This window comes from Rissa tridactyla, unplaced genomic scaffold, assembly GCF_028500815.1.
Source record: "Rissa tridactyla isolate bRisTri1 unplaced genomic scaffold, bRisTri1.patW.cur.20221130 scaffold_467, whole genome shotgun sequence".
NCBI lineage: Eukaryota > Metazoa > Chordata > Aves > Charadriiformes > Laridae > Rissa > Rissa tridactyla.
In genome coordinates, this window is record NW_026529676.1 from 53,072 (window position 1) to 66,747 (window position 13,676).

Genomic DNA, 13,676 nt, shown 5'->3' on the forward strand with positions numbered 1-13,676 from the left:
CCCCACCCCCACCGCTGAAACCCTCTTTTCACCCCTTCTCCCCCCTCCTCCCCCCCCCTAGATTTCATGGGCGTGATTCTGGGCGAGGAGACCCAAACGGAGGAGGAGGAAGACCCCACCGACCTCTGGACGGCCGTGACCTTCGTCATCCTCTTCCTCCTCAGCCTCTGCTACAGCACCGGCGTCACCCTCTTCAAGGTAACCCTGCACCCCAGCGACCCGCCGCTGAGTAATTAAGGCTCGTTAATTAAGTTTCGCTCTCCCCCCTCCCAGGTCCTGTGAGGGCGGCAGAAGGTCGAAGAACCTCACGGTTGGCTGGTCCCCTCCCTTCCCCCCCGCGGCCGAGCGGAGCCAGAGGAGGTTTTGGGGCGGCTTTTTTTTTTTTTCTGGGGGGGGTGGGGGTTGGGGTGGGGGAAGATTCGAGGAATAAAATGAAGCTCGGCCCGTTTCCAGCGGCTGGCGAAAAAAACCCCCGAAAACAAACAAGCAAACAAACAAAACCCCACCGTTTATCCCCGGAAATCAGCCCATTTTCATCGGCGTGTCGCGCCCCGGTTGCCATCAACCCCCCTCCCCCCCCCCCCCCCCAAAAAAAAAATCCTATTTTTCCCCGTGAAATCAACCCGTTCGCCATCGGTTCGTCGCCCCCAATTCCCATCAGGCTTCAAAAAAAAAATCCTGTTTTCCCTTGAAATCGACCCGTTTTCCACCTGTACATCACCCCCAATTCCCACCAAGCCCCCCAAAACCCCATTTTCCCTTGAAATGAGCCCGTTTCCCATTGGTACATCACCCAAATTCCCACCAAGCCCCCCAAAATCCTGTTTTCCCTTGAAATCAACCCATTTCCCATCGGTACATCGCCCCCAATTCCCACCAAGCTTCAAAAAAACCCCATTTTCCCTTGAAATGAGCCCGTTTCCCATCAGTACATCACCCAAATTCCCACCAAGCCCCCCAAAATCCTGTTTTCCCTTGAAATCAACCCATTTCCCATCGGTACATCACCCCCAATTCCTATCAACCTTCAAAAAAACCCCATTTTCCCTTGAAATGAGCCCATTTTCCACCTGTACATGACTCCAAATTCCCATCAAGCTTCAAAAAAAACCCCATTTTCCCTTGAAATGAGCCCGTTTTCCACCTGTACATCACCCCCAAATTCCCATCGAGCCCCCAAAAATCCTATTTTCCCTTGAAATCAACCCATTTCCCATTGGTACGTCACCCCAAATTCCCACCAAGCTTCAAAAAACCCCCATTTTCCCTTGAAATGAGCCCGTTTTCCACCCGTACATCACCCCAATTCTCATCAAGCTTCAAAAAAACCCCATTTTCCCTTTAAATGAGCCTGTTTCCCATCAGTACTTCACCCCAAATTCCCACCAAGCCCCCAAAAATCCTGTTTTCCCTTGAAATCAACCCATTTCCCATCGGTACATCGCCCCCAATTCCCATCAAGCTTCAAAAAAAAACCCCATTTTCCCGTGAAATGAGCCCGTTTCCCATCGGTACATCACCCCAAATTCCCACCAAGCCCCCAAAAATCCTGTTTTCCCTTGAAATCAACCCATTTCCCATCGGTACGTCACCCCAAATTCCCACCAAGCTTCAAAAAAACCCCATTTTCCCTTGAAATGAGCCCATTTTCCACCTGTACATGACTCCAAATTCCCATCAAGCTTCAAAAAAACCCCATTTTCCCTTGAAATGAGCCCATTTTCCACCTGTACATGACTCCAAATTCCCATCAAGCTTCAAAAAAACCCCATTTTCCCTTGAAATGAGCCCATTTTCCACCTGTACATCACCCCCAAATTCCCATCAAGCCCCCAAAAATCCTATTTTCCCTTGAAATCAACCCATTTCCCATTGGTACGTCACCCCAAATTCCCACCAAGCTTCAAAAAACCCCCATTTTCCCTTGAAATGAGCCCGTTTTCCACCCGTACATCACCCCAATTCTCATCAAGCTTCAAAAAAACCCCATTTTCCCCTAAAAATGAGCCCATTTCCCATAAGAACGTCACCCCCCCGATTCCCGCCAAGCTTCCAAAAAATTTTCTCCCCGGTTTTAACCCGTTTTCACCCGTTTTATCCCCGATTTCCCCCCCACCCCCCCCAACCCCCCTCCACCTCCCCGCGGCGCCTACGTGCCGAAGGCCCCGAATTTTCATCTTTCGACCCCCCCCCCCCCACCCCAAAACCCTCAAAATTCTGTTTACCGTAAAAATCGCGTTTCGTTTCTCCTCTCGCCTTTCGGTCGGGGGCTTTTTTTTTTTTTTTTTTTCCTTTTTTGGGGCCGTTTGAGTCATTTTTGGAGGAGACGAAGGTCAGAACCGCGACCGCGAACATCTGGATGCCGGGGGGGGGGACACCAGATGTGTCCTGTTTATCGCCCCCTGAGCCACCGCCGGGAGAGGGGGGAAAAAAACACGGGGAGGGTAAAAATAGAGCCGAGAAACGACCCCCAGAATGGCGGTTTTTCACCCCAAAAACGCCCGGGCTCCTTTCCCGTGAGAAAATGGGGGGAAAATGAGGAAAAACACGAGGAAAGTGAAAAAAAAACAGCCCGAAATGACTGTTTTTCGTCCCCAAATGCCCAAATTCTGTCCCAGGAGGGAAGAAATAAAAAAACAAAAAAAAACAAAAAAAAGGAGAAAATGAGGAAAAACACAAGGAAGGTAATAAAAAAGGGGCCCAAAATAGCTCTTTTCTACCCCAAAATGTCCAAATTCTGTCCCAGGAAAAAATAAAGAGAGGGGAAAATGAGGAAAAATGGGAGGAAGGGAAAAACAGAGACAAGAAATGACCCAAAATGGCTGGTTTTCACCCCAAAATGCCCAGCTCCTTTCCCAGGAGAAAAAAGAACGAGGGGAAAATGAGGAAAAACAGGAGGAAAGTTAAAAAAAAAGGTCCCAAAATGGCTGTTTTCTGCCCCCAAAATGCCCAAATTCTGTCCTGGGGGGGAAAAAACGAGGGGAAAATGGGGAAAAACACAAGGAAAGTGAAAACAAGAGCCTGAAATGACTGTTTTCCACCCCAAAATGCCCAGATTCTTTCCCGGGAGGAAAAAAAAACAAGGGGAAAATGAGGAAAAACACAGGGAAGGTAAAAACAGAGCTGAGAAATGAGCCAAAATGGCTATTTTTCACCCCAAAATGCCCAGATTGTTTCCCGGCAGGAAAAAAAACGAGGGGAAAATGAGGAAAAACAAAAGGAAGGTAAAAATAGAGACAAGAATTGACCCCAAATGGCTTGTTTTTAACCTCAAAATGCCCAATCTTTTCCCAGGGGAAAAAAAAAAAAAACACACAAGGGGAAAATGAGGAAAAACACAAGGAAAGTAAAAAAAGAGGCCAAAATGGCTATTTTTCACCCCAAAATGGCTATTTTTCACCCCAAAATGCCCAAATTCTGTCCCAGGAGAAAAAAAAATGTGGGGAAAATGAGGAAAAAACACGAGGAGGGTAGAAACAGAGCTGAGAAATGAACCAAAATGGCTGTTTTTCACCCCAAAATGCCCAGATCCTTTTCCGGGAGGAAAAAAAACCAAGGGAAAATGAAGAAAAACATGAGGAAGGTAAAAAAAAAGAGCCCCAAATGGCTCTTTTCCACCCCAAAATGCCCAAATTCTGTCCCAGGAAAAAAAAAAATGAGGGGGAAATGAGGAAAAACAGGAGGAAGGGAAAAACAGAGACAAGAAATGCCCCCAAATGGCTGTTTTTCATCCCAAAATGCCCAGATCCTTTTCCAGGAGGAAAAAACCGAGGGGAAAATGACGAAAAACATATGGAAGGTTAAAAAAAGAGCCCCAAACAACTATTTTTTGACCCAAAATGCCCGAATTCTGTCCCGGCGGAAAAAGAATGAGGGGAAAGTGAGGAAAAACAGGGAAAAGTATAAAAAAAAGATCCGAAATGGCTATTTTTCACCCCAAAACACCCAGATTCTTTCCCAGGAGGAAAAAAAAAACCAAGGTGAAAATGAGGAAGAAGACAAGGAAAGTGAAAACAAGAGCCCAAAATGACTATTTTTTGCCCCAAAATGCCCAAATTCTGTCCCAGGAGAGAGAGAAAAAAAAAAAAAAGAGGAGAAAATGAGGAAAAACCACGAGGAAGGTAAAAACCGAGATGAGAAATGAGCCAAAATGGCTGTTTTTCACCCCAAAACACCCAGCCTCTTTCCCCAGGATAAATATGAAATAAAACGAGGTGAAAATGAGGGAAAACGGGTGTTTTATTGGCGATTTTCAGCCCCGTCTGCGCGGAAATGAGGAATTTGTGACTGAAGTTGGGGGTTGAGCCCGGTTTTTGGGTGGTTTTCTCCCGTTTTTGGTGTTTTCCGAAGCTTCTTCCGCCCTTCTCCGGTGGGGTGGGGGTTATTTCACCTGGGGGGGGGGGGGGAAGGGGGGAGGAGTGGGCAACCGGAGCCAGGAATGGGCAACCCAACCCCAAAAATGGGCAACCCAACCCCAAAACCCGGCAACCCAACCCAAGGATGGGCAACCCAACCCCAAAACCCGGCAACCCAACCCCAAGAAGGGGCAACCCAACCCAAAACCGGCCAGGCCAACCCTAGAAGGGGCAACCCAACCCCAAGAATGGGCAACCAAACCCTAGAAGGGGCAACCCAACCCCAAAAATGGGCAACCCAACCCCAAGAAGGGGCAACCCAACCCCAAGAAGGGGCAACCAAACCCTAGAAGGGGCAACCCAACCCTAGAAGGGGCAACCCAACCCCAAGAATGGGCAACCAAACCCTAGAAGGGGCAACCCAACCCCAAGAATGGGCAGGCCAACCCCCAAAATGGGCAACCCAACCCAAAACCGGGCAGCCTAACCCCAAGAGTGGGCAACCCGAGCCAAAACCAGGCAACCAAACCCTAGAAGGGGCAACCCAACCCAAAACCGGGCAGCCTAACCCCAAGAGTGGGCAACCCAAGCCCAAGAATGGGCAAAACCAAGACAGGAATGGGCAACCCAACCCAAAACCGGGAGACTCCCCCCCACCCAAGAACGGGCAACCCAACCCCAAGAACGGGCGACCCCAACCCCCGGGCTACCTTGATGAAGGTGACGAAGCCGCTGTAGAAGACGAGGAGGAGGAAGAGCACCACGAAGGTGGGGATGATGGTCCAGGCGCTGCCGTCCTCCTCCGGCTCCAGGTCGTCGCCGTCCCCCACCAAACCGCAGGGCACCACCGGCAGCCTGGCGCAACCCCAGGGGTCTGCGGGGAGGCGGCAGAGGTGGCATTAATTAACCCCGCCCGCTCTAATTAACCCCACCTTAACGACCCCCCCCATCCCCGGCTTCAGTTGCCACCCTACCGGCCTGTGCGTCGACGCTCTTCTTCACCAACTCGCCGGTGGAGATGTGGGCGGCCAAGCAGGCGTAAGGGGTGCCCCCCACCCACTCGCCCCACGGCACCTCCACGGCGGCCACCAGGGAGCAGCGCTGGGCTTGGTGGTCGCAAGCGGCCTCTTCGTTAGCCGGCCCTTCGTTAGAGCCCTGCCGCCACCAGACGGCGATCTCCGGCGGGTAGAAGTCCTTCACCAGGCAGAAGAGGGTGAAGTCGCGGCCGGCGCAGGCCTCGGCGGGGGACGAGGGCAGGACGTGGACGCTGGGTGGCTTCAAGGGACCTGCGGGACACGGGGGGACGGAGGGCAAAGCGTTTTTGGGGGGGGGGGGGGCTACCAAATTCTTCTGGCCGCGTTGCCGCCTCCTCGGGGCATCGCCGGGATTTTTTGGGGGGCATTACGAGGGGGTTTCGTGGCATTACGAGGGGTTTTTGTGGCATTACGAGGGGTTTTTGTGGCATTACGAGGGGTCTTGTGGCATTACGAGGGGTCTTGTGGCATTACGAGGGGTCTTGTGGCATTACGAGGGTGTTTTGTGGCATTACGAGGCAAGTTTGAGGCATTACAAGGGGTTTTCGTGGCATTACAAGGGGTTTTCGTGGCATTACAAGAGGTTTTCGTGGCATTAGGAGGCAAGTTTGAGGCATTACGAGGGCTTTTCGTGGCATCACGAGGGGGTTTCGTGGCATCACGAGGGGGTTTCGTGGCATCACGAGGGGTTTTCGTGGCATCACGAGAGGGGTTTCGTGGCATTACGAGAGGGGTTTCGTGGCACTACGAGAGGGGTTTCGTGGCATTTAAAGGGGGGGTCTTGTGGCATTAGGAGGGTGTTTTGTGGCATTTAAAGGGGTCTTGTGGCATTTAAAGGGGTCTTGTGGCATTAGGAGGGTGTTTTGTGGCATTACGAGGCAAGTTTGAGGCATTACAAGGGGTTTTCGTGGCATCGCGAGGGGGTTTCGTGGCATCGCGAGGGGGTTTCGTGGCATCGCGAGGGGGTTTCGTGGCATCGCGAGGGGGTTTCGTGGCATCGCGAGGGGGTTTCGTGGCATCGCGAGGGGTTTCTGTGGCATTATGAGGGGGTTTTGTGGCATTACAAGAGATTTTCATGGCATTACGAGGGGTCTTGTGGCATTACGAGGGGGTTTCGTGGCATTACGAGGGCTTTTCGTGGCATTACGAGGGGGTTTTGTGGCATTACGAGAGGTTTTTGTGGCATTATGAGTGTTTTTTGTGGCATTAGGAGGGTGTTTTGTGGCATTTAAAGGGGTCTTGTGGCATTAGGAGGGTGTTTTGTGGCATTTAAAGGGGTCTTGTGGCATTAGGAGGGTGTTTTGTGGCATTACGAGGCAAGTTTGAGGCATTACAAGGGGTTTTCGTGGCATTAGGAGGCAAGTTTGAGGCATTACAAGGGCTTTTCGTGGCATCACGAGGGCGTTTCGTGGCATCACGAGGCAAGTTTGAGGCATTACAAGGGGTTTTCGTGGCATTACGAGGAGGTTTTGTGGCATTGCAAGGATTTTTGTGGCATTACAAGGGCTTTTCGTGGCATTACGAGGAGGTTTTGTGGCATTACAAGGGGGTTTCGTGGCATTAGGAGGGTGTTTTGTGGCATCACGAGGGGTTTTCGTGGCATCACGAGGGGTTTTCGTGGCATCACGAGGCAAGTTTGAGGCATTACGAGGCAAGTTTGAGGCATTACAAGGGCTTTTCGTGGCATCACGAGGGGGTTTCGTGGCATCACGAGGGGTCTTGTGGCATTAGGAGGGGGTTTTGTGGCATTACGAGGCAAGTTTGAGGCATCACGAGAGGGTTTTCGTGGCATCACGAGGGGTTTTCGTGGCATCACGAGGGGTTTTCGTGGCATCACGAGAAGGGTTTCGTGGCATTATGAGGGGGTCTTGTGGCATCACGAGAGGGGTTTCGTGGCATTACGAGAGGGGTTTCGTGGCACTACGAGGGGGTTTCGTGGCACTACGAGGGGGTTTCGTGGCATTTAAAGGGGGGGTCTTGTGGCATTTAAAGGGGGGGTCTTGTGGCATTTAAAGGGGTCTTGTGGCATTAGGAGGGTGTTTTGTGGCATTACGAGGCAAGTTTGAGGCATTACAAGGGGTTTTCGTGGCATCGCGAGGGGGTTTCGTGGCATCGCGAGGGGTTTCTGTGGCATTATGAGGGGGTTTTGTGGCATTACAAGAGATTTTCGTGGCATTACGAGGGGTCTTGTGGCATTACGAGGGGGTTTCGTGGCATTACGAGGGCTTTTCGTGGCACTACAAGGGGGTTTTGTGGCATTACGAGAGGTTTTTGTGGCATTATGAGTGTTTTTTGTGGCATTAGGAGGGTGTTTTGTGGCATTTAAAGGGGTCTTGTGGCATTAGGAGGGTGTTTTGTGGCATTTAAAGGGGTCTTGTGGCATTAGGAGGGTGTTTTGTGGCATTACGAGGCACGTTTGAGGCATTACAAGGGGTTTTTGTGGCATTACAAGGGCTTTTCGTGGCATTACGAGGAGGTTTTGTGGCATCACGAGGGCTTTTCGTGGCATCACGAGGGGTTTTTGTGGCATTTAAAGGGGTCTTGTGGCATTAGGAGGGTGTTTTGTGGCATTACGAGGCAAGTTTGAGGCATTACGAGGGGTTTTCGTGGCATTACGAGGCAAGTTTGAGGCATTACAGGGGGTTTTGTGGCATCACGAGAGGGTTTTGTGGCATCACGAGAGGGTTTTCGTGGCATCACGAGAGGGTTTTCGTGGCATCACGAGAGGGTTTTCGTGGCATCACGAGGGGTTTTCGTGGCATTACGAGGGTGTTTTGTGGCATTACGAGGCAAGTTTGAGGCATTACAAGGGGTTTTCGTGGCATTACAAGGGGTTTTCGTGGCATTACGAGGGGTTTTGTGGCATAATGAGAGGATTTTTGTGGCATTATGAGGGGTTTTTTTTTTTTTCTTTTTTGTGGCCGAATCCCAGGCTTTTTTTTTTTTTTTTTTTTTTCCTTTTTTGCCCACCTGGCCACGCTTTTCTGCCGCGTTCCAGCCCCTCTTTCGCCGCGGGGGGGCGTCTCGTTTTTGCCTCGTCGCCAAGCTTTTGGGGTTTTTTTTTTTTTTGCCACGTTAACGAGCGTCTTTTTTTTTTTTTTTTTTGTTTTTTTTTTGTTTGTTTGGGTTTTTTTTTGTTTTCTTCTCCCCTCCTCGCACCGCTGCCCCACGCGTAGAAACCCCCCCCCCCCCCCCACACACACACAACCCCGACCCGGTTCCTCACCCGTCCTCCGGCTGAGCTCCAGCTGCGTCTCCTCCGCGTCGCCCCGCACCCGGCAGGAGAAGTTGGCCGTCTCGATCCAATCCTTCAGGCTGACCCGCAGCCAGCTCCGCGTCCCCGTGGCCCCCCCGGCTTGCGTCTTCACCGCTTGGGGGTCCGCCGGCCGCCCGGCCGCCGTCCAACCCATGGTGGCGTTGGCCAAGGTGGTGGAGCAGGTCAAGTTGGCCGCCCGGCGTAGGAAGAGCTCGTGGAAAGAAGGGGGTTGAAGGGAGGAGGGTGGAGACCTGGGGCAAACTGAAAACGGGGTTGGGGGGGGAGAGGGGGGTGCGAGGAGGTTGGGGGGGGGGGGAATGACAAGGTGGGTCCCCCTTTCTCCCGACCCCCCCCCGAAGTAGGTGGGGAGGGGAAAGACAAAGCGTGGAGCTCACCGCGGGGGGATGAGGACTTCTGCTGCGTCTCAGGTGTGGGGGACGCCGTGGGGGAACCTGCAAAAGAGGTTGTGGGGGGGTGTGGGGTGGGGTGATGAGGGGGGTGAAGGAGCAGAGGATGGCCGTGGGGGGGCTTGGGGGTGGGCTGGAGAAGGTGGACCTCAACCCCCAGGAGATGCCGACCCACGGAGGGCAAGAGCAGGACCCCAAAACACCATCATGGGGGGGTTCATGCTGCCCCCCAAGAAGAAATCATGGTGGGGATGGGCTGGGGAAGGTGGACCTCAACCCCTGGGAGATGCCGACCCACAGAGGGCAAGAGCAGGACCCCAAACCAGCATCACGGGGGGGGTTCTTGCTGCCCCCCAAGAAGAAATCATGGTGGGGATGGGCTGGGGAAGGTGGACCTCAACCCCTGGGAGATGCCGACCCACAGAGGGCAAGAGCAGGACCCCAAAACACCATCATGGGGGAGGTTCTTGCTGCCCCCCCGAGAAGACATCATGGTGGGGGTGGGCTGGGGAAGGTGGACCTCAACCCCTGGGAGATGCTGACCCACAGAGGGCAAGAGCAGGACCCCAAAACACCATCACAGGGGGGGTTCTCGCTGCCCCCCAAGAAGAAATCATGGTGGGGATGGGCTGGGGAAGGTGGACCTCAACCCCTGGGAGATGCCGACCCACGGAGGGCAAGAGCAGGACCCCAAAACACCATCACCGGGGGGGTTCTTGCTGCCCCCCAAGAAGACATCATGGTGGGGATGGGCTGGGAAAGGTGGACCTCAACCCCTGGGAGATGCCAACCCACAGAGGGCAAGAGCAGGACCCCAAAACACCATCATGGGGGGGGTTGTTGCTGCCCCCCGAGAAGACATCATGGTGGGGGTGGGCTGGAGAAGGTGGACGTCAACCCCTGGGAGATGCTGACCCACAGAGGGCAAGAGCAGGACCCCAAAACACCATCATGGGGGAGGTTCTTGCTGCCCCCCCGAGAAGACATCATGGTGGGGGTGGGCTGGGGAAGGTGGACCTCAACCCCTGGGAGATGCTGACCCACAGAGGGCAAGAGCAGGACCCCAAAACACCATCACAGGGGGGGTTCTCGCTGCCCCCCAAGAAGAAATCATGGTGGGGATGGGCTGGGGAAGGTGGACCTCAACCCCTGGGAGATGCCGACCCACGGAGGGCAAGAGCAGGACCCCAAAACACCATCACCGGGGGGGTTCTTGCTGCCCCCCAAGAAGACATCATGGTGGGGATGGGCTGGGAAAGGTGGACCTCAACCCCTGGGAGATGCCAACCCACAGAGGGCAAGAGCAGGACCCCAAAACACCATCACGGGGGGGGTTCTTGCTGCCCCCCAAGAAGAAATCATGGTGGGGATGGGCTGGGGAAGGTGGACCTCAACCCCTGGGAGATGCCGACCCACGGAGGGCAAGAGCAGGACCCCAAAATCAAGCCAACCCCCCCAAGTCGTGCATGGTGGAGGGGTTCCACGGTGAGCACCTCCGCCCCACCACCTCCTCCACCCCCCCTCCACCCCCCCCCGCCCCCCGAAATGGTCCTTACTGGTGTTTTCGGTGGCATACAGAGGTTTCTCCAGGACGGGATGTTGCACCACGCAGACGTAGCCCTTCCCTTCCTCCCCCTTCTCCAAGCGGAGGACGCTGAGGCTGGAGAAGACCCCCTGGCCGGTGATGGGCTCCATTTCGGTGCGGGCCTGGAGGCCCCAGCCCCCCTCCCAGTGGATGATGATGTCACGGGGGGCGAAACCGGTGACGGAGCAGAGGAGGAGCTCCCCCCCGCTGTCCCCGGCTGGGACACGGGTCACCATGGCCTTCGGTTCCTTCCAGAGGTTGCCTGGGGTGGGAGGGGGTGGGTGGGGTTGAGGCCCGGGTGGGGTCCCCTATAGCCCTGGGCAACCCTATAGGGCTTTCCTGACCCCACAGGGGCCTGGGCAAGGTTGTAGGGCCCTACTGACCCCATATGGGTCCCACCGAGCCCATAGGACCCTGGGCAACCCTATAGGGCCTTGCTGACCCCATATGGGCCTGGGCCAACCTATAGGGCCCTGCTGACCCCATATGGGCCTGGGCAGCCCTATAGGGTCCTGTTGACCCCACAGGGGCTTGGGCCAACCTATAGGGTCCTGTTGACCCCATAGGAGCTTGGGCCAACCTATAGGGTCCTGTTGACCCCACATGGGCCAGGGCAACCCTATAGGGCCCTGCTGACCCCATAGGAGCTTGGGCAACACCTTAGGGGCCTGTTGACCCCATAGGGGCTTGGGCCAACCTATAGGGCCCTCTTGACCCCATAGGGGCCTGGGCAACCCCATAGGGCCCTCTTGACCCCATAGGAGCTTGGGCCAGCCTGTGGGGCCCTGTTGACCCCACATAGCCCAGTACAGCCCCATATGGCCCCCACTCACCTTCAGGACCCATGGGGAGCTCCTGGGTGATCTGGCTGTGACAGGGGACGGTGGCTTCACAGCGCAGCTGGCCGCCGTCCAGCCACTGCCTCAGGGAGACGTGGCGGGTGAGGAGAAGACTCTGGGTGCCGTTGGGGTGGCTGATGAGGTTCGTCGTCCCCAGGCGGTTCCCGTTGAAGGACAAGGTGGCACCTTGGAGGTGCCAACCCAGGAGAAGGCAGGAGGCCTCGGCGGAGCCGGTCAGAAGGTCGGCGTAGGAGGGTTGGGTGATGTAGAGCTGGGGCGGGAGGGAGGTGGCGAAGCAGACTGGGGGGGACAGAGAAGGTGAGAAGGTCCACTTTGGGTCATAGCTGGTGGTGGCCGTCCACGCATCACGTCTGGGGAGTGCCCATCCATCCATCCGGTCTCATAGCTCCTCATCCAGCCATCATCCGGTGGGTCTCCATCCATCCGTCCGTCCATCCATCCATCATGTCTGATGTCCCTCCATCCATCCATCCAGTCTCGTATCTCCTCATCCACCCATCCATCCATCCATCCCACCCACCTCCGTAGACTTCAACCAACCATCTCTCCATCCATCCCACCATCTCTGTAGACCTCAACCGACCTTCTCTCCATCCATCCATCCCACCATCTCCGTAGACTTCATCCAACCTTCTCTCCATCCATCCCACCACCTCTCTAGACCTCAACCAACCTCCTTCTCCGTCCCTCTGTGTCCGTGGACCTCACCCGACCTTCTCTCCATCCATCCCACCATCTCCGTAGACCTCAACCAACCTTCTCTCCATCCCTCCCTCCAGACCTCCGTCTCCGTAGACTTCAATCGACCTTCTCTCCATCCATCCCACAACCCATCCATCCCGGTAGACTTCAACCAACCTTCTCTCCATCCATCTCCTCATCCATCCACCCCTCCCCACCCCACCCCACCCTTACCCAGGCACTTGCTGGTGTTGCGCATCACCACGGCTCCTCCCAGCGGTTGGGTCACCTGGCAGGTGTAGACGTCCCCTTTGTCCCAACTGTCCCCGCTTGACCTTCAACCCACTTCTCCCATGCTCCACCTTCTTGGCGGTGGGAAGGTGCATCTCCCGCCCGTTCAGCAGCCACGTCGCCTTGACCTTCTCCACCTCGGAGCTCCAGAAGACGCAGAGGAGCTCCAGTTCGTCGCCGCCGCCGTCGTCGCACTGGGGTTCCACCAGGGCCACCAGCGGCGGTTGCGGCGCCGGTTGCTGCGCCGGGGCGCAGACTGCAAAGAGGGACGGGGGGATGGGTGGCCACCATGATGTCACCCCCCCCCACCACCCACCCCCAAACCATCTCTTACCATCCTTGGGCCAGGGCTTCCTGACATCGACGTTGGAAGCCTTGTGCTGCACGTGGCACTCTGGGGTGGGGCCACCCTGGGTGACTTTGAGGACTCTGCCAGTGACGTACTTGCCGGTGGGCAAGCGCGTGCTGGGGAAGTCCACGGGGGGGGTGGCCACCCGCGGCTCCCAGTCGATGGTGAGGTCGTTGAGGAAGACGTTGGTGGCCAAGCAGATGAAGAGGGCGTCGGTGATGGGCTCCAGGCAACAAGGAGCCACCCAGAAGATGGTGGGATGGCTCTTGGCAGCTGCTTCTCTTTCTGCTGGGGGGGGGGGGGGGAAGGGGAGAGAAAGGGGAGGTGAGGGTCGGGGGGGGGGGGGTGGGGGGGGGACGGACAACCCCCCCTCCCGCCCCCCAGAGTTGTCCTAGAGTCATGTGCCACCCCCCAAAACATCTCCTCGGAGTGACCGACCCACCTCGGTCCACCCAAAACATCTCCTCGGAGCACCCAAGCCATCGTGGACCCCCCCCCAAAACATCTCCTAGAAGCTTGTGGGCCCCCCCCGAAACGTCTCCTTGGAACACCCACCCCCCCCCACCCCCCCCCAAAAACGACTTCTAGTGTCACGTGGCCCCCCCAAAAACATCTCCTGGAAGCAAGTGGCCCCACCAAAACCATCTCCTCGGAGCGACCAAGCCATCGTGGACCCCCCCAAAACATCTAGAAGCGCGAGGCCCCCCCCAAAAAACATCTCCTTGGAGCACCCACCCCATCGCAGCCCCCCCAAAACGACTTCTGGTGTCACGTGGCCCCCCCCAAAACATCTCCTGGAAGCAAGTGGCCCCACCAAAACCATCTCCTCGGAGCGACCAAGCCATCGTGGACCCCCCC

At 55.6% G+C, this 13,676-nt stretch overlaps 1 gene segment (V, D, J or C); it reads right to left on the reverse strand.

The window, feature by feature from the left end:
• Window positions 1–4,231: 4,231 nt before the first annotated feature.
• Window positions 4,232–13,106, reverse strand: LOC128903541 (immunoglobulin heavy constant alpha 1-like). The segment is given in 9 exon segments: window positions 4,232–4,390; window positions 5,066–5,229; window positions 5,330–5,641; window positions 8,616–8,906; window positions 9,041–9,097; window positions 10,609–10,899; window positions 11,471–11,776; window positions 12,413–12,725; window positions 12,804–13,106. Coding segments are annotated over 8 exon segments (1,455 nt in total).
• Window positions 13,107–13,676: the final 570 nt, after the last annotated feature.